General features: G+C 56.2%; 2 protein-coding genes across 4 annotated transcripts in view; both read right to left on the bottom strand.

Moving 5' to 3' along the window:
- On the bottom strand, positions 1 to 25,419 carry ASS1 (argininosuccinate synthase 1). 3 transcript variants are annotated; one of them, XM_057401544.1, is made up of 16 exons: positions 25,367 to 25,419; positions 23,469 to 23,604; positions 22,773 to 22,884; positions 22,254 to 22,322; positions 21,803 to 21,991; positions 19,519 to 19,575; positions 18,974 to 19,048; positions 16,748 to 16,818; positions 16,351 to 16,381; positions 12,476 to 12,566; positions 10,636 to 10,720; positions 9,560 to 9,624; positions 5,584 to 5,715; positions 2,192 to 2,348; positions 756 to 821; positions 1 to 226 (listed from the first exon to the last, which is right to left on the bottom strand). In XM_057401544.1, the coding sequence occupies exons 3-16, from the start codon at positions 22,878 to 22,880 to the stop codon at positions 172 to 174; spliced, it is 1,251 nt and encodes a 416-aa protein (XP_057257527.1). In that variant the 5' UTR covers positions 22,881 to 22,884; positions 23,469 to 23,604; positions 25,367 to 25,419; the 3' UTR covers positions 1 to 171. The 3 variants fall into 3 exon arrangements, with proteins under 3 accessions (XP_057257527.1, XP_057257524.1, XP_057257525.1); XM_057401541.1 differs by lacking the exon at positions 23,469 to 23,604 and having other exon boundaries at positions 25,367 to 25,417; XM_057401542.1 differs by lacking the exon at positions 25,367 to 25,419 and having other exon boundaries at positions 23,469 to 23,802.
- Positions 25,420 to 26,252: 833 nt separating this feature from the next.
- HMCN2 (hemicentin 2) overlaps positions 26,253 to 27,027 on the bottom strand; it is a 34,570-nt gene continuing 33,795 nt past the window's right edge. The window contains exon 83 of the mRNA XM_057401538.1: positions 26,253 to 27,001. Within this exon, the coding sequence (XP_057257521.1) occupies positions 26,659 to 27,001 (343 nt within the window). The 3' untranslated portion in view covers positions 26,253 to 26,658. The remainder of the gene's footprint in view (positions 27,002 to 27,027) is intronic.

Below are 27,027 nucleotides of genomic sequence, written 5' to 3'. Positions count from 1 at the left end.
TCCGGCCAAGCACCTTTATTTAATGATTGCATTTCACTTGCTTGCCCCGTAACAAAGCCATCACCTCCGGAAGGACAAGTTACAATCACAAATTACCACCACAATTAGCGCTAGTTCTGAAGGGAAAACAGAAAAGGAGGGGAGCGGGGAAGGCTCCCGAGCAATTGATTGCTATTCATCCTGCTGTACGGTGACCTTGCTCTGGAGACGATGATATTCCTTCAGCCTGGAAAACAGGGGTTGGGGGGGGGGGGGGTAACACCCTAAATGAATTAATTGTAAATTAACAGTAATAACACCCATTTCCTTTCAGTTAATTGGAGCAGAATGAGGGGCGTGAAGAGCAGGCGTTTGTTAAGGCCTGTACAGTTTAATTCTTTTTGTTCCCTTTTCCACAAGATAATGTAATTAATTTATCTTAGAGGAGTGTGTGTGTGTATGGGGGGGGGGGGGGGGGGGTACATGGCGGATAGGGGGAACAAAGCAGTTAACAGGCAATGGAAAAATTAAGAGCCCATTATGTAAATGCGGCGTGTTTTACAGCCCCGGTGTTGGGGGGGGATGATCTGTATAGTGGGGTCTGAGGAGTAAGTCAAATAACATGATGCTGTGCTGGGGAAAGCTGTAATTAGGCAGGGCTGGTTGGTGAGGGCTCAGAGGGACGGCTTGGTGCACCCCCAAAGCAAAGGGGAAGAGCCTCTTGGGGGGGGGGGGGTTTGCCCCCTTGGTGAGGGTCCCATTTCAACCCCACAGACCTCAGTGAGTTGATGTTGATGAAGCCGGTGGCATCGGCAGGCTCGTAGTCCCCTTGCACGTTCATGCTGCAGAGAGAAAGGCACCAGCAATGGGTTGGGAGGGCCTGGGGGGCTTGGGTTGCGGTTTGGGTAAGGAGAGGATATGGGTGACCCCTGGTCCAGTGCCTGCTGCTGCCGCCCTTCCTCAGTTGCTGGGGGCTTGGGATAGGGTCCCCGTTATCCCCTGGGAAAGGGGCACATGGCCTTGGGAACAGCAGACACAAGGTCACTCCTAGAGACACAGACCCAAATTTCCCTCTATGGTCCCTCGTGTGCATCAATGCCATTCCCCCCCTTGCATCAAGCAGGGATACTTGCCCTGTCCCAGAGCTGTCCCCTGGGTAGGGCTGTCCCATCCAGGCAGGGACATCAGTGTCCAGGGCAGGATAGCGGTGCTTTGGACCCCTTGGCACTGATAGTGTTTGTGGCCACAGTGGCTGGTGCCTCACCCACCACATCCCAGCTCCGATGCTTTCCTACATCCCCCAAACACACGGCTCATTTCCCAGAAGCCACAAACCCTAAAGGAGGAAGTGGAGGGAAATAAAGAAGAAGAAAAAACCAGAAAGAGTTTACAACGATTTTACCTCCCCTGACGGGCTACAGAAAAACCTCTGTGCTTTTATTTTTGCTCATTCGAGTGGTTCTGACCTGCTCTATAATTACGTTACTTTCTACCTACTGTGCAGAGGCATTTCCACACAGCTCTGCCTCTCACAGCTTTCTCTCGGGTTCCTGTGACGCCGTCACTCAAAAGCTTTCAAACCAGCGATGTAGAAATCAAAAAGAAAAGGAAAATGGTTGGAGACGCAGGGAGAATAAGTGCCCCTGCTTTTCTCTCCCTCTCTCTTTTTCCTCCATCCCACCCCCCCTCCATCCTCCTTTTTTTTTTTTCCTTCCCTTTTTTCTTTTTTTTTTCCCCTGCTTTTTTTATATACTTTATTCATTTAATCTCTCCAAGTGAGAGTGCGAAGCATAATGAAGGGTTGGGACAGATTATTAGGAGCTGTTGATTTCGAGGGGGAGGGAAAGGGGGAAAAAAAGGCAGAGAAGAGAAAGAGAGAAGATAATTTGACATTTACTCCGACTGATCTAAACTCATTCGGGTGTATTTATGGCTTATAAAGTGTTTAGAGAGATTGAAAGGGGTTGAGGGAGGACTGGGGGGGAGCGAGTGCAAGAGAGAAAGAGAAAACAACCTGAAGGGAAAAGCCAGAGGGAAAAAGAATAATATTGACTTGAAAACATGGCTCGTGCTTTGGCTGGGAGGATGGCATCACTGGGAATGGGATAAGACAGGATGGGATGGAGCGGGATGGAGTAGGACGGGATGGGATGGAGTGAGCTGGGATGGGATGCTCGCTGCCACCCAGCCCGGTCCCCCACACCCTGCTCACCTCACCAGCTCCTCGTTGTACAGCGAGCGCGGGGACTCCCTGCCCAGGATGTAGACCTGCCCCTTGAGCACAGAGAGGCGCACGGTGCCCTCCACAGCCTCCTGCGAGCGCCCGATGCACTCCCGGAGGAACTCGCACTCAGGGCTGTGCCAGAAACCTGCGGGCAAGAGGAAGGGTGATGGGGACAGCGGGCAGGATGGGGTGGGGGGGGGGACAGGGTGACCAAGCAGGGATGTGGTTGCAGGACTGGGAGAGGGAGATGAGGTGCTGGGACACCCAGGTTCAGCTCTGAGGGATGGGGACCTCACGTGTGTCCCTTCCCCTTGGTGGCCCTTGGGTTCCCACTTGGAAAAGGAGGCTGGAACTGGTTGGTGAAGAAGAGTCAGCGAGGCCATTCTGCTTTCAGCTTTGTTAAGTATGAAACTACCACTCAGCAAACACCATCTCGGGAGGGTCATGTAGAGACAGAGGGACACAGATTTGGGGGGGATCGACTCCCAGCCCCCAGGAAGAGGTTGAGCCGCTCTCCCCTGAAATAGGGCCAACCCCAACCATAAGCTCTGCTCATGGGCAAGTTTCACTTGTTCTCCCTATGCTCCCAGAGCAAGAGGCTGATGGGACACACGGAACTGGTGCTGACACCCACAGAAAACTCCATCCAACCCACAGTCATGGCAAGTGCGCCCCCTCCCCACCCCAGCTCCACATGGTACTGTAGCCCTCCAGCACCCCAGGTCCCCCAGAGCTCAGACAATGAGTGCCCAGGCTGGGTGTTGGGGTGATGTGTTCACATCGCAGCCCCCCGCATTGCCATCCACTGAGGCCACCTTGGGTGCACAGAGGGGCTGTGTCCCCTCCTATCCCTAAGCGGGGTAATTAGCCGGGGATACCTGGAATAAAGCCTGGGAGATGGAAAGGGAGATAGAGGTGGAGAGAGAAAGAGCCCATTCACCACGCTCCGGTCAGCCCCAGGTTTTATCTCCCCCATCGCCCCCCGCTCCCGCACACCGGTGCCCTCTCACCTTTCCCTTCCCAGCTGCGCTCCCACCGAAGCCATTAAAGCAACAAACAGTTTCTTTTGTGTTTGCCCTCATCAGCCCCTGAGCGGGGCCGTGTCCTGCAGCCTCATCCCTGCGGTCCGTGCAGCCCCATCCAAAGCACGGCATCAGAGCCCTGCAGCCCCTCACCACTGAAACCACATCCCTGACCCAAACCCCACCATGGCACATCCAAGGGCTCCGGGGACCCCATCAATAGCACTGCCATGCAGGCAGGGAGCCCGCATCCAGGCAAATACACCCCTATTTAGGTAACACACACACACACACACACCCCCCCCCCCGGTACAACTCTTCAGCCATCAGGATTGATGCAGGGCTGCCGCATCCCTGTAAAAAGCAACCCAAGACACATTGAAGTAATAACCAGGTACTTAAATCCTGACTCTGACAGCTCCAGGTGTGAGGAAGCATCCCCCCTCTCCTCGCCCCCCACCGCACACACATTCCCCATTGGAAGCGGATCCCCCTTAATGACCTTCCTGCCTTGTAACCTCCATCCTGCCCTAATCACAGTGCGAGTGGAGGGACAATGGCATTTCCACACCTGGCTGTACCTGCGGGAGGGGAACTGGCTTCAAAGCCACTCCTCCACAATGGGATCAATGGGATGGGGGGGAAGATAAACACTAATTCTCCTAACATCAGGACTAGTTGCAATAATGAGGTGTTAAAGGAAGGTGAGCTTGAAAGCCTGGCCTCCGGCATGGGGACCCACGGGTGCTGTTTGCACCCCTTTGAGGGGGTTCCTTGGATTTGGGCTCAGCTGCTAAGGGACCATGCTGAAAATCCCTGGGGATTCAGCATCTGGAGCCAGGGAAACAGCAGCCCTCACCTGGCAGAGGCAGGGAGGGAGAAGCAGAATCACGACTCCCAGAGTGGCTCTTTAATGTGGTGGCTTCACAGGTGAGTGGTGAGAAATAAACCAATGGGTTTATGCTCAAACTAAGAAATAAAACAGTCAAAATAAAGGCAGTGCAGGACTAAGTCTAATAAAACCATTCAGAGGCAAGAGCAGCAGCAGAGAGTGAATCAGAGGCTGTGATGCCTGCAGCCTCAGAAGCTCTTGCCCTGCCAGGTCGCTAAGTATGGTTTAAGCAGCAGAGGCCTGGGCACTGCAGAGGAAGATACAGGAGGGAGCATCCTTGAAGGGGAAGGTGCTGAGGACAAGCACAGGCATCAGAAACTAAAGGGGAGAAGGCAGCCTGACCCAGTCCCACTGGATCTGCTGCTCCTGAAGCCCAAGCTCCCAGAGTCAGGGTGGTTTTGGGGGATCTTCCCCTAGAAGATCACAAGGGAATCATGCCAGCCACCTGGCTTAGAGGGAAATGCCTAGAAAGAGATGGGTGAAGGAATTGGGAGGCTGAGAGATCAGGACATGCGAAAGATTAAAGTGTTGTTTGGCTGAGAGACAGGAAAATCTCAGTGCAGGGCTCCCAGGGCATCAGCTCTGAACTAGACCGGGCACAGAACATGGGGCACACCACTTAGAGCCACGCAGCAGGCACCAGCTATGAGCAGCAGTGTTTTGAACCCACCTACGGCTCTTTGGGCTAAACCTGCATCCTTCAACTTAGCACCAGCAATGAGATCGGGGCTGATCCATGGAGCAGACCCTGGGGCAGTGCTGATGTCCCTTCCCGAGGGTGCCATTCCCAGTCCCCCAAACCTGGCAGCACCCACCCCAGCAGTGCAGGGCAGGGACTGAGCTGAGACCCCCTCAAACTCATCACACGTGAGCAGATCCGCACTGCAGGAGGAAGGGCAAGGGGCCTGTTTCTGTCCCTAACTGCTGCTGACAGCCAGTGTCCCCTTGCCCATCACAGACAGTGCTGTCCTTGCCGAGCCCGGCCGTGCTGGGAGCCCCTCCTGTATCCCTGCAAAGCCACAACCCGCAGTGCCGCTGTGTGGGCTGCACGTCGCATAGCACGGCCGGGACCCTGCTGTCCCATAGACCCTGGACCACGGTGGCTGGAGGGACACAAAGGAGCCGTGAATTAGAGCCTGTGAGACGTGAATGTGTTGGATGGGGCTGCGAGAGATGCCTGGAGCATCCTGCGTCTGCAAACCCTCCTGGAAGGCAACATCACCTCCTGGAGGCAGGCATAGAGCTTTTTTATGGCACAGAAACAGGCAGAGTATGGGGTCGAGCTCAGCCCCTGGCATGAGCAACCCTATTTTTCACCCGTTTTCAGCCTTAAAATCCACACCTGAATTTTACAGCCCGAAGCACATGTAGCAGTAGGACCTGCCGCAGTAGCAACAAGGGAGGAAGAGGAGGAAGGCTGGGAGGATGCTGCGGCGGCAGGGATGGACTGCAGGACCATACGTTACCATTGTAAACCAGCTCGGCGAATTTCAGGGCGAGCCCTTGCTTGATTTTCCGTACTTCCCGGTCCATGGTGAAGGCCTCGATATCTAAATGCGCGTGGTGTAGGATCGTTCCCGCTGGGGTCTCATAGATACCTAGCCATTTTGCCAGGCAGGGGGAAAAACAGAAAAAGAGAGAGAAACGAATGAGGCCAAAACTGTCAGCAAATGACAAAAAATAATGACTTGGCTGACAGAAGGAGCCGTGGTCGAGCGCATTCAGTCCCGGCTCGCTGTAAAATGCATCTGTCATTATCTTCATGCTGGGGCCGAGACAGTCCACTCCGCACCTTGCGGAGAAAATGTCTAGATTCCCCTCTTTGAAGAGGCACTCTGACGAGGGTAAATGACAGCCTTTGGGAACCGATCCCCCCGCCGATCCCTGCCCAGCGCTGCGCCGCTGAAAACCTGTAATTAAAGGAACGATGCGGGGCACAAGCACGGGGAGCGAGAGCCTGAAATACCCTCCTCTCCCCTCGGCCGCTGGGAGGCAATGAGGCTACCTGGGGGCTGAGGAGGGCAACCTCATTTGGGGATGGCAGGCCCCCCCTTCCCATTGCATGAGGCCTGGGGATGGAGGGATGCTTATTGTTTAGGTGATGGGGGCTAACGCTGCGGGTGAGCTGCTCCCTTTGTTGCAGCTGCTCGGGGATTATTTGCTGCACAATGTGTTTACTTGGCGCTTAAATATCATAGAATCGTAGAGTCAACCAGGTTGGAAAAGACCTTTAAGATCATCAAGTCCAACCATGAAGATGAGGGTGGCCATAGAGTGGCTTCAGGTTGGATGTGGGTGGAAAGGTGAGGGGGGGGAATGCTGGGACAGACTGGTGTGGATGGTACCTGCCCATGGCTGCTCCACCAGCACGTCCCCTGCTTGTCCCCTCCCAGTGCCGGGCACCCGTGCAATCGCACGGCCATGGGAATGCTGAAGGAAACCTGCCCAGTTGGGTTTTGCTGGCACATAAAGAAACCCTATAGGAAACCGTACCTGCCAAAGGGGATGTCCCTGCAAACAGCAGAGAGAACGGGTGAGAGGAGCCCATGGGGGCTCAAACCTGTACCGGGATCTGCCCACTCTGCTCTGGAGAGCAGCACAGGCTCAAGTGAGTCCTGTCCCAGGGTAGCCACAGTCCCATGGACACGGCAGGAGCCCTGTCTACCATGGCAGCCCAAGCCCCTCCATCAGACCTCATCCCTACCAGGGTCCATGATCTCAGCATCCTACAGGCACGGGACAGGCTCCGACTGTCCCAAAGAAGAGCTACCCCCTCCTCTCAGGCCACCCCAGCAGTGCTGCAGCCTGGTCCCCAAAGGCAGCTGCAGGGTTCTCACCATCCGCCCATCCCCACAGTGCTACAGCAGGAGACAGCCAAGTTAACACCAAATCCAGCCATCCCCATGGACTTGGTGAGCACAGAAGGCTGCTGTTTGCCCCCTCCAGCCCCTGACCATGAAGCCCAGATGCCACTAACACAATTCATATTCCCTCTCCTTCCCCTTAGGAGGTGTTAAACCCAGTTTGGACTGAATGAAGATACGGGTTTATGCCTTGACCCCTACCTCCTGCCGTTTGCCTGCACCCCTGCCTGTCCCGTTTGACCTGATGCGAAAGGACCCCAGAGCAGAGCGTGACAGCCAGGGCAGAGGGGAGAGGGGCTGACATCCGCTCTCCCAGCCACCGAGGAGACAAGAGACACCTTCAAAGTGACACTCGCAGCGTCTCCAAGTGTCTATTTTCATCTCCCCGTGTTTACAGGGAAAAGACAGAGGTGTCAGCACCGCAGCCTGGCGATGCTTCAATCACCCCGTAATTACTGCTGGGGAAGGGGGGGGGACGTGCAGGGGGGCAGCCAAGGAGACAGCTGCTGCTGCTTAAAATCTGTAACCTCTGCTGTCAGTTCAGCTCCATCCGAGCCGCTCTGCTGTGCTGAGTGCGGGCTGGCACCCCTGGGACAGGACGGGATGCGGTGGCTTCCCGAGGGGAAGGGGACGGCGATGCTGGCCATGGGAAGATGCTGCTGGTGCAAGGTTGGGGCCAAGCGTGGCCTGCTATGGGTTCATCACAGGGAAAGGGTTTTCCCCCTTCCTCCTCCATCAGTGCGTTGAGGGGAGGAAAAGGGAAAAGGAAAGGCGAGAGCTGAGGGGAGGAAAAGCCGCAGCTGAAGGCAGCGCTCGGCTCCTTTGGCAGCAGCCGTCCCCTCCTTCCCGCTTCCTCCCCACTGATTCAATTTACTTCACTTAATTAGCCCCCCTTCGGAGTTAAAAAGATAATTTGATAATGAGGATGTGAAAGGCGGGGGAGGCAGCACCAGGCTCCTGCCTGCAGCCAAGAGCCCCCGGCTGAGCCGTGCCCCCCCCAGCCGGCTGCAGCACCGCTCCCCAGCACCCCATAATTAGCCACCGTCCTCCCAGTAAAACAAATATGGCAAAACCGAGTTAATAGGGCTGGAAAGGGTGGTGGGGGCACGCTCAGCTCACCCCTCGCCCATTAGGCCTTAATGAAGTTCAATTAGGAGCTTAGTAAAAATCAATGCAAATGAGTTTTGCTCTTCTCCCACTCCCCGGGTCTGGGAGGTGAGGGAGAGGAGGCACCTTTGCTGCCACCTCTATGGCCTTGGAGGAGGTCATGGAGGAGTCTTGCTGTGCTGCCCGTGCCTCAGTTTCCCCTGCAGAATGGGTTCCCTGAAGAGAAGGAGCTCCCTGTGCTGCCCCAAGTAACCTGCACAACTCAAGCCCATAGGGCCTCCACATGCTGCTGGGATTTAAGGGATCATGTCCCACCTGCAAACCCAGGTCCTGTCTCCTTCTGTTCTAACACTATTGGGGTCCAAAGTGTTCCTGGCAGGGGGGTTGGTGGAGCCGCCCCGAGCTGCTCTGCATCCCAAAACCAGGTGGGTACCAGCAGCATCCTCCTGCTCCTGCCCCATCTCTCAGAGCAGATTTCTGGGACGTTTCTCTTAATCCCCAAGAGCAAAATGGGGGCAGGATGCTGCTCACAGCAAGGGGGAAACCCCACTGTCAAGGTCTGGTTCTGGTACATGAAGCACCCAACCTTGTTATCCCCACAGCAAGCCCGGTCCTCCTGCATCTGCCGGCACACACAGAGCACCGATTGCTTGGCAATGTCACACAGGAGACAGACATGACAGATAAATGGGGTTTAGAGAAATTATTGAATGCTGAAGGGTCACTAGAGCTTGTCAGTGCCTCTTAGAAAAATAAACCAGATTTTGACAAATTACTCAGCATCCTGCATGCAAATGCAGGGGCTGGTGCGTGCGGGGCTGGGGTTTCGTTTTCCTTCCTTCGTTTGGCTTTAATTTGGTTATTCAAACACACATCAAATGATTTGGGGTTTTAGTTCTCACCTCTCGAAGCCGATGCTCTCTGGTGGCCTGCAGTGGGGAGGGGGACCACAGGCTGAGCCTTACCAAAATATGTGCTGCTGCTCTGCACAGAGGGCAAGTGTAAAGAAAGGGAGCATTTAATTAAGTATTAATGAGATTGAAAACGAAAGAGCAGGGGTGAGGAGATGGGAAATGATGCTGAGCAATCTTGATACTTAGTTCTGCACGGGGCTGCAGAGATTGCCAATGAAGCTGATCCTAATGGATGATCAATACTAAGAGTCACAGCCTCAAAAGCATGGATAAATCAAAGAATTGGCTTTAAAATCCCTCAGTGACTCGCATTGGCCTTCTGTGCTTTGTACCTGTATTGCAGAGCCTTGCGCCCTCCAGGACCTCCCATGAGCATCTTCTCACTGGAGCCAAGTCTCACCCAAGACCTGGGTCTTTGGTGGTCCCGAGGCTGGTGCAAGCAGTGGCACTGGCAGCGAGCAGGTCTTGGGTGAGACTTGTCTCCACATCCCACCAGCGTTTTCCCTTTTGTGCTGATTTTAGGGCAGGGATGGCACTGTCCATGGGTCACTGCTCACCTCTGGACTTCATCCCAACAAAGCGGTTCTCCACGATGTCGATGCGCCCGACCCCATGCTTGCCCCTGCCAAGGAGAAGGGAGATTGCAGCATCCACAGCAGGACACAAGCAGAGGGTGAGAAGGGTGAACAATAGGGGATAAACCGTAAATGACAGCGTGGCCAGCCCCTGAGAGCACTGGTGCCCATCAGTAATGACCCCCGCGTAGGGCAGGTGACAAGGAGATGGACTCTCTCTTTTTCCTCTCCTCCTGGCTGTGCCACCATCCTCAATTGCCACTTGGGCCACTGGAAAATAGACCAAGTGAGGAGGCAGGATACTCCACAGCTGTATTCCCAATGGCCAAAGTCATTTTAAAACCACTTAATTAACACTTAAGAAGTGAATGGGAAAAGTTCATTCCTATTCAGTGCTGGGGGGATAAAGGCAGAGGCACAAAGGAGGATGGCATTTAGCATGGGATGGGAGGAGCGGGTGCCCTCGTGGGTGCTGCTGTATTCTTGTGCCAGCTAGCAGGAACTGGGCATGGGGTGGCACAGGGCAGAAAATCACAAGGTGATAGACTCAGCCAAGTGTGTGTCCATGCCCCCAAAACCCCAACTCTACACCCAAAAGGGACATGGAGTCCCCACGGGCATGCAGGGTGAGGTGATGCCCCCAGGATGCAGGAGCTAGAGTCTGGACTGAAGGGTATCCTGCAGGTAGGGGTGCCAAAGGGTGCCAAAGCCCCCCCTCACCCAGCCATGCGGATGGGGCACACAGTAGATGCAGGGGATGTTAATAAGACTTTTTACCCCTCCTCATGCACAGGGAGCAAAGCCCTAAATACCCCCTGTGCTCCTAGCCTCAGTGCCCAGCTCCGCTTGTTGGCATGACCGATACAAGTGGGACACAACTAGAACCCAACCGGGGCCATCCCATCCTCTCACTGCCTACCACTACCCATTGTGCTCACTGGGGTGTGCCTGCTCCCAGCATCCCGCTTCCACCCCACACACTGGGTACCACGGGGATGCTGCCATCCGGGGTGTGTGTGTGTGGGGGGGCAGGATGCAGGGGACACCGTGGCACTCACGCGACGTCATTCAGGTACACGAAGAGCTCCAGTGCTGTGCAACGAGTGGCTCCATCCCCGGCATTGGTGACCTTCACAGGGACACCTGCGGAGGACAGGCAGGATCAGCCGGTGTCAGGATCCCCCCTCTGGAACATCACCCCGCAGGCGTTAAATAGATGTGACAGATATGAACTCTAAATAACTTCTTAAAAAGGCATATCCAAGCTGGTACAGGGGGGAGGTTGGGGGGGGGGGGGGGCCCACCTCGGGAGAGAAGTGAAATAAATAAATAAAAAAGGCCATAAAAATGTCTGTCCTCCCCCCCCTTTTTCCCCCTCTTTTCTCCTTCTCTCTTTTTTAGGGCCTGTGAAATTGCAACCAGGCCCTTAACTAATTGAATTTCACGCTCCGCAATTGTCTTACGGCGCAGCACCTTCTGTCCCACCAGCCCCTACCCGCGTTGGGGACGGGGGGAGTGTGACAAATGGGTGTCCGTACCCCCCCCTCCTCCTTCCCCTACCAGCATGGGGGGTGTCTATAGGGGGACCCCTGCGCTCGCACACGCACGCACACGCACCCCGCGGCGGGGTGCTCCCCGCCATGAATTCATTATCGCACCTTTTCTTTTCCCTTTTTCCCCCTTCTTTTTCCATTAATTTTTTTATTTGAAGGGCACTGGGCAGGAGCTGGGGGGGTGTGGGGGGGGTGATGCTGAATAGAAAAGAGGCATTTTTCTTTAGCGGTGTGAAATGAGCAATAAATGTATTAGGAAGCTGACAAGGGGGCTGCGGGGCCCACAAAGAAAAGCGGTGCGGAGTTGGAGGCTAATCCCCCCTCCATCTGCCCTCCTTATTACCATTTAACGCGCTATCAGTTGCCAATCAGCCTCAATGCCTCCCTTTCTAGTCTTTATTACCCCCGCTACAGCCCTGTCTAGTGATGGGGGCTGTCAGCTCCCCCGCCTTGCACCAAAGCACACCCCCCCCCCCCTTTAAACCCCCTATTTTCCAGGGGTTTATAAACTCAGTTGTAAATTACTATTAAATGTAACTCGCAGCAATAATGAACCTTAAGCTGCTTCTCGGCGCGGGCCCCCCCACTCTGCGCCCTCCCCTCGCCCCGGCTCTTTCTATTCGCATCCTCTGGTGGGGAATTGGCCGGGGTGCGCTCGGCAGAGAGCCGACGGGGCTGGGGAAAGCTGCTTAGCCTTTAAAATAGTTAATAATTAGATTAAAACTTCAAATAAATTAACTAGGGGCTGAATGGGCCGCTGGGGGGGGGGGGGTGCTGCTCGGTGCAGGGGGATCATTATCATGGAGCAGGGATGCTGGTGGAGGGGAGGGGGTGATCCTGCTTGGGCTGGGCTCGCTGCTGCTGCTGCTGCTGCTGCCAAGGATGGATGGTGGCATGGGGACTGCGTGGCTGCCCCATGTCCCCTTCCCTTGGGTGACGGCTCCAGGGCTGGGCCTTGCTGCTCGTCCCAGGGGATGGAATGGGGTCTCCCCGTCTTCATGCAAAATGGTGGCACCACTGGATGTGTCCTGCTGGACCGTCTCCCAGGCTGTGGCACTGGCAAGGACACCTTTATGCCACAGAGCAAGAGAGGGACCCTGTGCCCACTGCATATTGATGGCTGTGGAAGGGGCTCGGACCCCTTTCTGCTCTTGGGGGGGGGGTCACATCAAGCCCCTTGAGATGTCCCCAAGACCCTCTGCACAAGTCAGAGACCCCCAACACCCTGCATGCATCATCCCAAGCCCTGATGCCACAAGCTGGGGCTCGCCCTGGCTGCCTCTGGTCCTCACTGGTGTTTGCCTTTGGGGGACAGAAGAACAAGGGGCTGTAAGGACACTCTTACCCCTCTCAAACTTGATCTCCAGCACATCTGGGGTGTCAGGAGAGGTGGCTGGATCACGGGTCTTCATGTAGAGCTCAGGGGGAGCCTGATTCTGCAGGAAGGGGAAGGGAAGAGAAGAAAAGAGAGTCAATGGCATTGCCATGGCCAACACTACCAGCAACCCCATCCCTGGCCTACATTCCCCATCCCCAGTGTATAACCTCCAACCCTGATGTGCATCCCCCATCCCTAGTGTACAGTCCCCATCTCTGGTGTATAACCTCCATCCCCGATGTGCATCCTTCATCCCTAGTGTACAGTCCCCATCCCTGGTGTATAACCTCCATCCCCGATGTGCATCCTTCATCCCTAGTGTACAGTTCCCATCCTCAGTGTATAACGTCCATCCCTGATGTGCATCCTTCATCCCTAGGGTACAGTCCCCATCTCTGGTGTATAACCTCCATCCCTGATGTGCATCCCCCATTCCTAGTGTACAGTCCTGGTCCCCGGTGCGAATCCCCCATCCCAAAGCACGGGGCCAGCACCGCACAGCACCGGTGCTTACCCGGGCCCCGGGAACAAAGGGGTTGGAAGAATCAGCCATTTTTTCCCCTCAACTTGATCTCATCTCTCCCTCCGCCGCCCCCTCAGCTGGAGGCGGGATGGCTGCGGAGAAGCAAGTCAGGCAGGGAAAAGCGGGATGCGAGCGGCAGGGCGGGCGCCCGCACGTCCCCGCGTCGGGGACCGGCTCATTCCAAGCTGACCGAAGAAACTAATGAGGAGGCCTGACCCCAGCAGGTGCTCCAGGCACACCGGCTCTTTCATGGTGTCCCCGGGGTTAATACACACAGGGGAAAATAGAGGAACGAAACAAAAACCCATTTCAGAGCACATCAACCTTTATGTATATTGGGGTTTTTTTTCACCCCCCCCCCTCCCCTTAGATTTATGGGAAAGTGGCATCTTATCGCTGTCGGAGCCAGGCCACCGGAGGCTCGGGTGCTGAATTGCTGCAATTGAAGTGCGTGCCAGAAGAGAGGGGGGGAAATGTAATTAAAAGCAAAAGCTTTCCATCCCAGAGAGCAAATGCTTTGCAATTTCGTCTGACCCCAAAACATCTTAGGACCGGCGTTTGCAAAGCCCTGTCTCTAAAGGGATTTCCACCCACGCCCCCACCACCATGCAGCTACAGCTATGGGAGGTGGAGGGGAAACTGAGGCACGGAGCATCCAATGCTGTGGGAAGGGAGGAAACAGCGAGCAAGTGAACCACAGAGCAAGGCTGTGCTTGACCAACATTGGAACGTTCAAAGGAGCCTCCACTGACCTAAAACCCCCTGTGTAAGCACCACAGGTGGAGGTTCTCCAAATCAAGCTGCTCCTGTAACTGGTTTAGTGATGGTAACCTCGTATTTCCCCTCAAAATGTGGCTGGTTGGAGATGGGGCTCTGAGCATCCCTGGGCAGCAGGGCCCTGCCTGCACTTGGGGCTGCCCTGGTTTCTCCTCTCCTTTATAAAGCACAACTCTTCTCCTGCTCTCTTTTCCTCCCTTCTCTCCCCCTTTCCAATTAAAGGATGAGGTAGAAAGCCAGGGAGAGCAGAAAACCAGCAGTGATTGCTGTAAAACAATTTCAAGCTTTTTAAAGGGAAAATAAATTCCTTTGCGGAAGTTGTTTTTTATCTGATATTTTTGAGGATGGGCAATAAGCATTTCAGTGAAAACTTCCTTTTTTTTGTCCCTCACTAAACAGCAAAGCCCCATCGCTGTGCACCAGGGACCCCTCACCTCACCGCACACCCAGGACACACATCCCAGCAGCAACTGCTGCCAAACCCTAGGAACACAGACGCAAATCCCCAGCAAAACCACTCCGAGGTGCCCATTTTGCCTCGGTTTTGCCCCTTTTCCCCTTGTTTTAACCACAAAGCGCCTCCCCAGTGCCCCCCGCGCACAGATTACACGCGCTGAGGATTTCAATTTTACATCGGCTGGCCTTTCCTAGCCCTGATCACACTGATTAACCAGACAAACCTGCACGAGATGATGGAAAACTTGGAGTTCAAAAGGAAAGATGTGGGGGGGGAAGACTGGAAAGTATTAAAAACTCTTTACTAAACATTGGAAGTCAAAGTCAGGCAGTTTCCAATTTTCCGAGCCAACTATGAAAGCCCCTATTAAATAAAATAACTAAATAGAAATAAAAGTGACATTTGGCTTGCATTCCATCATTACGGGTGCGAGGCTGTCCTCTTTTTATTCTCCCTCCTAAAAGCACAGTTCAAATGACAAATAGTTTGTTGCAGTGTATCAATGCCTTCTATTTATCCCTCCCCGCAGGGGGGCTAGTCCTGCAATGTCATCTTTAAAGGGGAAAAGGAGGGGGGGAAAGGGGGGAAAAAAAGGGGAAGAGTGTGTGGAAAGAGAGAAAGGGAGGGGGAGAAAGAAAGAAGCAAGAAAAACGGGGCAAGAAGAGAAGAAATTGGAAGCAAATGGTCCATGAAGTAAACCATGATGCAGAGCTATCGATGCCGCAAATGGTTTATTCATCCGGCTGATATTGTTGTGCCCGGGCCTGAATGAACTCTTTCAGAGTGCCATATGAAGTTAAAGCAAGTAAATTTCTATCTTTCTCCGCATTAGCTGCCTCATTGCCCTTCAATCGGGCCTCACAGAGGCAGAAAATAGCTCAACCATCTGCTTTCAAATCCCTGCGTTTGGCAGGTCCCGGGGGTTTGGGGAGGGGAACCCACAGTGCTTGGCACCCCAAATCCTGCCACGGTGCCCAGTGCTGCTTCCCGGGGTGGGGAAGGGGATGGTGGTGATGCCATGCTCCTGGAAGCCACCTCAGGGGCTGGTGGAGGGAGAGGTACCCGAGTGGAGGATGCTCAAGGGGGTCAGGGCACTGGTTTGCCCTGTTTTCCAAGCTGGCTTTGGGAAGGAAGAACGCTTGGCAAAGCCTTGGGATTGGGGGTCTTCCCAGAGAGGTGCTGGATGTAGAGGGATCAGGATGGGTGCACAAGGAAGGGCACAGGCAGTCCTCCACTAGCTCCAGCTACAGGCATGAAAACCCACCCCTGTGCCAACCGGGCTGGAGGAAGAGCCCCCCCGTCCCCGAGGACCCAGCTTTGCAAAGCCTGACCCACAGACACCCCTCCGGAGGGCACTGAAGAGGGAGCAGGACCCCTTTTCCACCTTCCTCTTCCTCGCATCCCTGCCGGAGGCACGCGCCTGTGGTGCGCAGGCTGCGGGCGCTGAGCTCCATCCAGCTCCTGTCTCTCTCCCCCTCCTCTCCCTGACTGTCTAATTAGCACTGATGGATAGTTTCAGGAGCATCGTGACCCGCTGGAGCATGAACCGTGCAGGCAGGGGCCAGCAGGCAGCCGGACCACGAGCACTGCTGGAGGCAGCCGGGGCTGGTCCCACACATAGGATCAGATACGGACAAGAACTTTAAGATCATCCAGGAGTGATGTGCCATGCTCACAGACACCCATTGCCACCAGGCTCCCAGCCCTATTGCTAGGCAATGCTGCCCGGGATCTGGTGGTCCCAAGGGTCCAAAGAATCGCTCCATGCAAGAGGATGTTTTATCCCGCATCCCTTTTGATATTGGGGATGGGAAAGCACGGAGGGACCTGCAGGCACAAGCAAGGGACCCGAGCTGCAGAGGCCAACCCAGACCTCTGCCACCAGCACCTCATCTGTCTAACAGCTCCTTTCTTGCTGCCCCATGACATTGTCCCCTCCAGTGTCACCCTGAAACGGTCCCTTCCCCTTTTCACATCGGTGGCAATTAACGTGCTGGGAGAGGCAGCAGGGCCTCGGCACCATGGAATTCCCAATTAGGCTGCAAACACACGAGACACCCCGGCCCTGTGGCTGTGATCCATTACCTTGGGGTTCTCCAGGATCCCGGCTTCGTAGCTGCAGCAGGCAGGGAAGGAGAAAGAAATCACTGCACCTGCAACCCCAAAACCCAGCAGGACAATCCCCCCCCAGTCCCAACCACCTCATGGGGATGGGTGTAAATACATGTAATGGGTCTCCAGGGGCTTTTAGCAGCAACCCTGCAAGGAGTACCAAGCTTGGGAGATGGATGCTGCCATGTGGGACATGGTCAACGGGGCAGAAAGGGAGGTTGGAGGTTTTGGGGTCACTCCTACCCAGCATGTGATAGGGCAGCTCTGTGGGTACAAAGAGCTGTCCTGGCCATGCAGCACAAGGGGAAATGGAGCCCTCAGGATCTGGGTCCTCACCCCATAAGAGCTCCCCACCTGCCTGGCCTCTCACCTGATGTGCATGAGGTTTTCATCCATGCTCCAGGGTGTCTGGGGCGTCACGGGCACCGGGATCCCATGTTTCTGCAAAGGGAAGAGGAACAGAGAGGGAGCGAGACAGCCCACAGGGAAAACCAGCCCACGACAGCACCAGCTCCTGCTGGGATCAACCCAAAAGCAAGGTGGGCATCCCTGTTCCTGACCCTGGGCAATTGCAATCCATGAGGATTGCCTTGGGGATCAGGGACATGTTGTGACTGGGAGGAGAAGGAGCCCAGGAAGCACCCCAGGAACCCCAGTGATGGAGATGCCAGCAGGGATGCTGTGTGCTTTTCCCAGGTCCAGTATGGTGCATTCCCCCAGTTGGGCTCCTCAGCAAGAGGAGGTGACATGGGGACAGAAGTCCCCACAACCACCAGATCCTTTGCAGCCTGCACAGGGCTGATGCTGAGGACAGGGCACAGCACGCTCATCCGCACAGCCTCATGCGGTGATGCGGACACGCAGCGGCATTCCCGGGAGCCCACGGTGCCCACGGACACGCGGCCCCTCTCGGCTGCCTCCCGGCGCGGTGCCGAGCCCAGCTCCCTAACAAGGTCACAGCGCGCTCCATTATCCGCTGACATTTCAATGGGGGAAATTGCCTGTGAAGACGAGGTGAAGACACCGGGGAATTAGAGGGAGAGGGGATGGTGGTGAGCAACAACCGGAGCCAGCGGGAACATCGCCCACCCTGCCACAGCGAGCCAGGGATGGAGGATGCAGCGCGGGGCTCCTGCTGTGCCTTGCGGGGTCTGTACATCCCCGGGCAGAGCAGTGTCACCGCAGCAGGGATGTCAGCCAAGGGTTCTGCCAGGAATAGAGGAGCAGGAGCTGAGGAGACTCCTTGTTTGCCAGGAAGAGTGGAGGAAATGCTTGTGGTCGTTAAATTGTGGTCATCGACCCAATCACCTGAGATAGGAGCAAGGTTCTGAGGTGCCTCCTAAGGCTGCAGAGGGACTGACAGCTCTGCTCCATCCCACTGGGCTCTGCCTGCTTGATGGCTCACCCTGGAGCAGCATCCAGGAGAGCTTCACCTTTCTCATGAAGGTGTTTTGGCTTTGGCTGGTTGTGGGGATGAACTGGGAGCAGGAGCAAGGCTGGGTCCAGCCCCTGGGCAGCAAATCTACAGCAAGAGCTGGGCCACAACAACACGGATCCTCTCTTTCCCCAGCATCGGCAGAGCCCCAGATGTCATCATGTTATAACTCCCTGAGCACTGAGGCGAGCACATCAAGGACCTGGCCACTCACCACCCTCTCCTGAGCATGAAAGAGAAGGGAAACCCCTGTTGTTTTTAACACTGCACATAACCAAAAGGTACTACAGACCCTCAACCTTTCCTCTTTGAGCGGGGCCCCAACCCATTCCATTTCCCTTTCCTCCCCCCAACTTCCAAACAAAGCCCGAAGAAAACCCCCTCAAACAAACGCCCCAACCCCAAAACACATGTTCCATTTTCCATATAATAAAACCGCGGCGCTCTTAATAACTCCCCTATTTGACAATTTGTTTGGCAACATATGGAAAGCTCTCGTAAACTCGCCCCTTCATAATACAACAGCAGATGGCAAACACAATCCTCGACACGCCGCTCTCAGCGGCCCTAATGGGCTCGGAGGGCTCCTCTCCCCGCACTGCATCCCTCTGGCTCCACACCTCGCCTTCGCAGGGCTCACCCAGGCAGCCTCGATGGCAGCTACTTAAGAGCTCAAGTAATTTTCTGGTTTATGCACAGAGCTGCCTTTTCCCTTTTGATTGATTGAGCCGAGTTGTCAAGCACCGCCACGAAGTCGCGGAGGAAGAAAGGTACCCTGGTGGGCGCGTAAAAACCTGATGCAAAACTTCTAATATGTTTTATTGCAACTTGTACTTCAAAAAGGAAGGGACAACAAAGGTGAATGGATTTGCTTTGTCTGTTACGCAAGTCAGGGAGCTGGGACCCGTTTCCTTGGAAAGCAGGTTACATGAATAGCCAGGTAATTATGGAGCTTTTAAAAGTAAAGAGAAAAAGAAGGGGTGGGGGGAATAAATCCCAACCAGAAGCTCCAGCGTCGTGCTGCAGGGATGCTGTGCAGGGCTTGCAAGCCATGGTGAGCATCCCCAAGCATCCCACAGCTGAGCCTAGCATCCCGCATCCATCCCAAGCATCCCACAGCCACACTGAGCATCCCGCATCCATCCCAACCTTGGTTCCTACCTTGGCATAGTCCATCAGCTCGCAGCGCCCGGGGAAGCGCTGGTAAAACTCAGGCATCCTCCATGGTGCGATGACCTGGTGGTGGGAAGCAGCAGCATGAGATGAGAAGCTCCCGGCCCCCCTGTCAGCCCCTTGGTCCCCTTTTCCTCCCCCCAGGCTCCCACATAGGAAAGGGCTCGCTGGGGGAACAAGGTCCCACAGGCTGTTAGTCCCACAGCTGAAATCTAATCCCAGTGTTCAGGGATGGAGTAACCCAAACCCCTGACCCTAACAAGGCGCTGGATGCAAGGGGGAAACAGGCAGCATCGATTATCTGGCAGCTGCCTTGGTACTGTTTCCTCCGTGGCCTCATGGTGTTTGGGGTAAAAACAGGTCAATTAAGGATCATTACAGCCCCCTCAAATGCCAAAACGTGGCTCCGTGCAGCTGGCAGATTGTTAACGTGAAGCACGGCCACTTGCATCGGTGTTAAAATTCCCCACCGGCTGGGGAGGGGGATAAAAGCCCAGGGATGGGGTCCCAGGGGGCAATTTTGGGGGCCTTACCTTGATCTTAGGACATAGAGCGTAGCAGGTGAGCTCGAACCGAACCTGGTCGTTGCCCTGAAACATCAATGGGAGATGCTGAGGGTGCATGGGAGGTGGGTGCCCTCATGCTGGTCCAACTGATGGGGGATGAAGCATCATCCCTGGACCACCTCACTCAGAGCCATAGAGGACCCTCAGGAGAGGAGCATGACCTGGCAGGGCTGCAGGTTTGGATTTGGGGAAAGAAGCTGAAAAATCGGTTGGAACTGCTAAAAAAAAAAGGAAAGGAGCATTAAAAGTGCAAATGATGAAACAGCAGCTCCGTGGCTTCATCCATGGAGCTTGGAGGTTAATGAGCTGATGGGTGCCGGCAGAGCACGTGTGTGTGACAGCACCTATATGCAGCCTCTGACACCCTGAAGTCTTCCATGCAACACTGGAGACCTCTGGCATGGTGGGCAAGGACCCACTGTTTCCCCACTCCTGCACAAGGCCAGGACCAAATTCCCCTCAGCAGAGAATGCCACTGGGATGGGATTGCTGGCAATTCTCATTGGAAAACCAGGGATGAGGACCCATCGATGTCTTCCATTCCCACAGCAGGAGGGGATGAAGGATGCCACGACCTGGTCTAGCTCTGTGCAGTGGGATCACTCCTGGTCCCTCTCTATGGCTGGTTTAAACCCAAAATCACCTTTCCTGGTACTCCTGATGGCTGGGTGTGCAGAACCCTGATGCAGCTCATTCACCCAAGCGTGGAATTCTTTCCTGGGCTGACACTCCTAAAACCTGAACGAGCAGACACCCAGATTGGAGTATTTCACCCCTGCAAGCATCAGAGGACACACGGAAGGAAAGGGCAAGCTGGGGAGGAAGACCATGGTGTGCTGGAGGATGCAGCAGCTCATAATTAAATAGCTCTGAACATCCCTTTATCTTAATTGGCCCATGCTGATGAGGTCCCCCTAATGAGGGCAGGTAGCCAGGAAGGGGTGAGGAGTTTATTGCTTCCAAGGGAATAGCGCTCACCAAAACCTGTTTTCCACCAGCTCCAACGGGCCTAAGGACCCCCCTCCACACCTCCTCTTGGCCCCATTCTGGAGGATACATTTACAACCGGGCTGGGAAATCCCTGAGGACTATTACACACAAGCAAGTACATCCACCAAAGCACTCATTTCCCTTACAGGCCCAAAACAAGTCCATCTGCTCGGGCAGTGGGGACACCGCAGATGGTCACATTTAAGGCTCCAGGGCCAGGATTGAGTTACCCACAGTCAGTCCTGCCTGTGCCTGTGACTTAATGGCTTGGGGAGTGGGAAGAGCCTGGAGAGCACCCGAGGGTGCCCCTGTGAGTGGGGACATACATGCTGGTGGTACCCAGGAGCAAAGAGGACATCATCGCATTGGGAGTCTATTCCCATTGAGCGAGGGCTTTCAAGAGGGGGCTGCTGGAGATGGGTGACATGGATGGGGAAGGGATATGGGGAAGCCACTGCAGCAGGAATGAGTTATCTCAGCCCTGGGGCCCCACAGTTACTTCTCTGCGCCATCTCCCCCCTGCCAGCATGCCCCTTGGCTATCTCCTGGCTGCACCTAACACCCCTCTTCTAGCAGGGCCCTCCCTATAGCTGGAGACACTCAAACCAGCCCCCCCAACCCCAGCCCCTCGCATTGAGACTTAAAGGGACACCTCACCTTTGCTCCTGGTACAAAACAAGCAAGGTCTACACTTTGAGTCCCTTCAGGATGGGGAGCAAGGGGCACCTGCCAGATCCTGTGTGCACCCACAGCACCCAAGGGCCCTGCACAGTCTTCTATAGTGACAGTGCCACCTTGCTCCTGGTGTCCTAGCACAGGGCAGGGGCTGGAGGTGCTGGGGGGGTGCCCACATAGAGGATTCCTCCATCCCGAGCATCCTTTCCACGGTCTCTGGCTGCCTCTAGTGGCAACGTAGCCTCCCTGCGGCCGGCGGGGACAACGGGGGATGGAGAACGGGACGGGAGCCAGGATGGGGATCGGGATGAGGACCGGGATCCCCGCATCCTGCCCGGGGTGCCGGCTCGGCTCCTGTCCGTAGCAGCTTTCAGACAGCAGCTACCAAAAGCAGTGTTTGGCCATGACCCAAAAACCCTTCCGATGGGGAAATGGAACCGAAATTGGGCAGAGGATTCCCCGAAACAAGAAGGAAGTGTCGAAACGCGGTTGGGCTTTACACAAAACACTGTGCACCCCTCCTGGCACCCACAGCTTGGCCAATGGACTGACCAGACCCACCCTGATACCCCTCATCCTCCCTTACCTTGCCGGTGGCCCCGTGGGCGACGTGCTGGGCTCCCTCCCGCTGGGCCACCTCCACCAGCCCGCGGGCGATGCAGGGCCGAGCCAGCGCCGTGCCCAGCAGGTACCGGTCCTCATAGAGAGCGTTGGCCTGCACGGCGGGCCAGATGAACTGCTCCACGAACTCCTTGCTGACATCCTCGATGTAAACCTGCGGGGATGGAGGGAGCCTTGTGATGGGAGGGTGGCTGCAGGGAGGTCCCACTCATCCAGTGCAGCCAAGGGTCCCTTCACCTCCCCTTTCCTCCACTGCTTTGGAGCAAAACCTCTGGGAAAGGGATTCCTGGCACTGTCCACACTCCCTGCAGTGGCCCCAGCCATGGGATGCGAGACCCCAAGGCTCAGCCCCACAGCAGTGAGCAGAGGATGCTCAGAGCCCCCCCCCAGGCACCAGAGGGAGGGGGCACTGTTACCTTTTTAGCCCCCAGTGCCAGAGCTTTCTTGCGTGCTGCCTCAAAATCTTCCTTCTGCCCAATGTTGGCCTGGAATGGGGGGAAAAGCTCAAAGCCGAGTTTGAAAGGAGACCACAAAACACAGTGTGAGCCCAGCCTGGAACAGGGCATCATGCAAGGCACAACAGAGCCCATTGCTGGCCGGGCTTGAGGCCACTCAGGATGGGTTTTCCCTAGGATGACAACCCATGGGGCCCCATCACCCGCTGCCAAGCCCCTTGGCTGTGCCCAGTGCACTGCCCTCATTAGCAAAGGGTTATTTGCTGGCAGGACTGGATGTACTGCCCAGGACTGACAGCTCAGCAGAGCAGCACCCAGGCTGCACTGGGGTTAACCAGGGAGAGCAGGGTCACACCATGGATGTGCACACACCAGGACCCCTGTCACCCACTGAGGTCTCCAGACCCATAGCTCAGCATCGCCTCCCTCCCCAGCCCCTGGGGACAGGGTCCACGTGGCAGTGCTCAGCACAGAACTCACCAGGTAGGCAATGACACCATAGCCCTGCTCCTTCAGCCACACCAGGATGCACGAGGTGTCGAGGCCCCCACTGTAGGCAAGCACCACCGTGCCCTTGGTCTGAGCCATGGTGCTAGCAAAGCAAAGGGGTTCATGAATGGGTTGCCCAGGGAAGTTGTGAATGTTCCATCCCTGGCAGTGTTCAAGGCCAGGCTGGACAGAGCCTTGGGTGGCATGGTTTAGTGTGAGGTGTCCCTGCCCATGGCAGGGGTTGGAACTGCATGATCTTGAGGTCCTTTCCAACCCCTAACTATTCTATGATGGCACCAGCCCCTGCACTTGCTTGGTGCAGGGATGCTGCAGCCATCAGCTATGAAACACTTCCCAGTGCCCTGGACTGGCCATGGGCCATCACAGTCCAGCCAGGTGCTGAGGGCTCTCACAGGGTGAGATGTTCTGGGCATCACAAACATTACCTAGGGGTTGAATAACCAGGAAGCAAGAAGCACAACCCACAGCAAACTAAACACCATCAGTGGCTTTAGTAGGTAGAAGAGCACACGGTGGTGCTGGGACAGGCTCTCTGATGAAGAGTGAGGACAGGAGGAAGAGCCATATCCAGGCTGCAGCTCCCAGCCGTGGAGAGCACCCTGCCTGCATGCCATCCAGGGTGATGGAGCACGCCAGCACAGTGACAGAGGTCCCCTTTGCTCTTACCTTTGCTCTACGCAGCTCTCCCAGCACAGCCTGCCCTGTGCTCTGCAAGTACCCTGCAAGACCGGGGGCCAGGACTCAGCCGTGGGGGAGATGCAGCCCAATGCCTTGTTCAGGCACGACAAGGCACATCAGAGCCCTGTGCCAGAGGCACTGCCGCAGCAGATGGGTGCAGCACCCACCAGCATTGCCCAGCCCCCAGTCTGATTAGTGCTTATTGGGCATTTGTCTTAATTACACTGCCCTGAGGTTTCTGCCAGCCTGAAACACCTACATGGGGGTTCGGTGCCTCTCACCCTTCAGGCAAGGATATCAAGGATTTCAGCCAACGCCAAGAGGTGAAGGATGAGGCAGCCCAGAGCTCTTAGGGAGTGATGGGGGTCCTGCTGTGGGAAGGGGCCCGGGGCTGTCCCTGCAGTCCTCTGAATCCCAGGGCCCCTTGAGGAGGCGATGCCAGGTGACCCTTGGACCACAGAGCCAGGCAAATCCCATCCCATTCCTGCCGCCAAGTCAGCACAATCCTGCTGTTGCCAGTGGGGAAGGCACGGTGCCGAGCTCCCCAGCCTGGCCCAACCAGCACCTTTCCCAGCAGGATGAGGTTATAGCAGGGTGTAACCCAGCACCCCGGTCCTGCCAGCGCGGTGTGGGGTCAGCATCCCACAGGGCAAGGCTTGGAGCCGGCGTGCTCCTGCCAGTTTCTTGCTGAAAAGCAAAGGGATCTGGCAGCCCCGTAACCACAGCTCAGCTCCCTGAGCCTGCCCGTGCCCGTTGTGCTGCCTGCACAGCACCCAGCTTGTGCAACCCGTGTTTCCCTGCAGCCAATGCACTGAGCTGGGGAGGCTCAGCCAGACCCTTCCTCTCCGGGGCGTTTACAGGAAGGCAAACAGTTCCCAGAAGGGCCCAGCCCAAGCGTGGCCCTGCACCAGCTGGGCAAATTCCCTTCTTTACCCCCAAACCCCATCCCCGCCGCAGCATCACTGTCCTGACTCAGCACCTCTGAGACTGGGCACGCTCCCTTCACAAGCGGCAGGTTAAGGAAACACATCCAACTATTGCCTGCTCAGACATGTCCTGCTGCCCACATGATGCCCAGGGGCAGTTTATCCTGGGGACACATCCTGCATCCCAGGAATTGTGTGCGGCCACCAGTATTTCCAGCTCCGGTAACGAGGCTTGTGCCAAACCTGCCTGCTCAGGAAGGGAGAGCCCCAGATTTTTGGTGGTAGGGGATAATAAATCAGAGCAAACAAAGCTCAATGGAGGGGAATGTGGCCGGGACTTTCTCAGCCCTGATTATTATTCTGTAGCCATTTCCTTGTGGGTTAGGGCAGGGTTTTGGCTGGAGCAGCTGCGGCTGCCCTGCTCCACAGGAACACCACGTTTCTGCTTTGAAACCAAGGGAAAAGTAAGAAATCAAAGGGAAGAGGAATAAAAAGCCTGAAACTTTGATAAGGAGAGGAACCACCTTCACCAGCCAGGCTGGAAGAGGATGGGGCAGGCAGCAGCAGGGGCTCCCCAGGGGTCCCTGCAGCAGAGGTATGTGGGGCTGTGCTTGCTGGTGCTGGGTTTCACCCTAGCATCACTCCTCCATCTTATGGGGGTCCCATCCTGCCCCCCGCATCCCCAGCCGAGCTCCCCGCTCCCCTCCCTGGGGGTGGACAAGGGGACCCCTCGCTGAGATGGGACTCACTTGGAAACCCCAAACTGAGGTAGAAGGGGCTTAACTGCACCTCCCAGCGCAGGGAAGGGGCTGGGATCCCCCTGCCCTGCTCCTACAGGGGCCAGCAAGCTCTCCACCAGCACCCAGGGGTGCAGGAGACCCGTGGCTGGGTGGAGAGGGGACAGATCCCGCAAGGCAAAGGGCCCCCTTTCCCCTCGCCCCATGCCATGCCCGCACTCACCCGCTCCGGGGCCCGGCTGCCCTGGTCGCTCCGGTCCGGTGCCTGGAGCATCCTCCTCCTCCTCCTCCTCCCTTATAGCCGGGCACAGGCAGGCGGAGTCGCCGCGGGACTGTCCCCTCCGTGGGCACCATCCCCAGCGCTAAGGGGGGCCGGTCCCACCGCGAGCAGGGGGAGGATGTGCCCGGCTGTAATCCATCTGCTTTTGGTGCTGTCACCAGCGTCCTCCCATTCCTGACCTCCACAGAGCACCCCTTGCTCTAGGGAACCCCACAGAGCCGCCTGCTCCAAGGAGAGAGAATGGGGCAGGCAGAGATGGGGCAGGGGGCTGCGCATAGGGCAAACCCACCTTTCCCCATTGCACGTACCCAGAGGACCCCAGACCAGCAGCAGAGGCGGTCCTGAGGAACAGGAAGCTCCTGGCCCCAAGGACACAGCCTTTATAGGGAATGTCTGCACACCTGTGAGCTCCAGTGATGGGGATGTGACCCTCACCTAGTACCTCACCCATCATTACACCTAATGGCCCTAACCTGGGGAGCTGTGGGCTTTGGGGCCAGCACTGTAAAGGAGGACTGAGCAGCTGTTTGGGACCAGCCTCAATCTGCGCCATGTGCAGAGAGACCACGTTCTGCTCATGCTGACCAAAGGATCTGACCATGGGGCAGGATTGCACCTTCAGATGCTGGACATTGGCCATGCAGCATTGCCCCATACAGACAATCTGCCTTCTATGGTCCAAGGCCACACAGGGAGGTGTCTAAGACAGCAAGCCAGGGCACTCCTCCCGCATGCGGAAGGAAGCTGCTTTCTTCAGGGACAGCTGATATTTAGCCACAAAACACCTTTATTTAGGAAAAAAAAAAAACATAAATAATTAAGAGTACACAGAAACCAAGTGGGCTAAAAAAGAAAAAAGGCTATTTCAATTTAACAAGGTTAATGCCAGGGAGCCTGAGGTTGCCCCAGCCCAGGGAAACCCACCCTGCACCTTAAGGGGGACCCTCACTGGCCTCTGTCACCCAGCTCATCCCCTATCCAAGGACTGATAACGGCCAAGGCCACTCAGGGCTGTGTTTGCTCTGAGCTGCAGGTTGCGACAAACCCCGATTGCAAGAGGCTGGTGGGGAACCTCGTCCCCCCCATGGCCCTGCTGAGTCAGGGACCAGCCAAGGGTGAAGGCAACCGAGGGGTCTGGGGGGAGAGGAAAGGTGCAAGCTCAGCTCTCCCTGAGCCGCAGTGGCGAGGGACAGGAGGAGATAAGACCCCACATCCCCTCCTGTCCCTCGGCTGTGTCAGTAGGGGTAAGGCGAGACGGAGATGATGAGGATGAAGATGCTGGGCGCCCGCTGCCTGCCCGGGGCCAGCGCCTGCACCTTGAGGCGGTGGGTGCCGGGGTCCCGCAGCGGGCGCAGGGTGAAGATGATGCCGCGTCCGTGCTGGGTGCGGAGGGCGAAGGGGCTGCCCGGCTCCCGCTCCAGCAGCGTGAAGAGGGGATGGCGGGGAAGGGCAGAGGCCTGGGTGAGGTGCACCACGGCCCGGCCGGCAGCGATGCCGAGGGGCAGGGTGAGCAGCTCGTACCGCAGCGTGGGGGGACCAGCAGAGCCGCAGTCTGGGGTGCAGAGACCCACACACAGCCTGCACGAGAGTTGGGGGATGCAGAG

The sequence above is a fragment of the Pezoporus wallicus genome, unplaced genomic scaffold (genome assembly GCF_028554395.1).
Source record: "Pezoporus wallicus isolate ANWC-B61680 ecotype Strahan unplaced genomic scaffold, APGP_CSIRO_Pwel_v1 contig_8013, whole genome shotgun sequence".
Lineage (NCBI taxonomy): Eukaryota > Metazoa > Chordata > Aves > Psittaciformes > Psittacidae > Pezoporus > Pezoporus wallicus.
The sequence above is the reverse complement of the archived record's forward strand: the minus strand, read 5'-3'. Positions and strand labels throughout refer to the sequence as shown.

Excerpts from the sequence above, each read along its gene's own strand:
- ASS1 (XM_057401544.1), bottom strand. The coding sequence starts at position 22,880 with ATGGCTCAGACCAAGGGCACGGTGGTGCTTGCCTACAGTGGGGGCCTC. Across the intron at positions 16,382-16,747 it reads GAAAACCTCATGCACATCAG|CTACGAAGCCGGGATCCTGG; the intron begins GTGAGAGGCCAG and ends TGCCTGCTGCAG. Across the intron at positions 9,625-10,635 it reads GTGTACCTGAATGACGTCGC|GGGCAAGCATGGGGTCGGGC; the intron begins GTGAGTGCCACG and ends TCTCCTTGGCAG.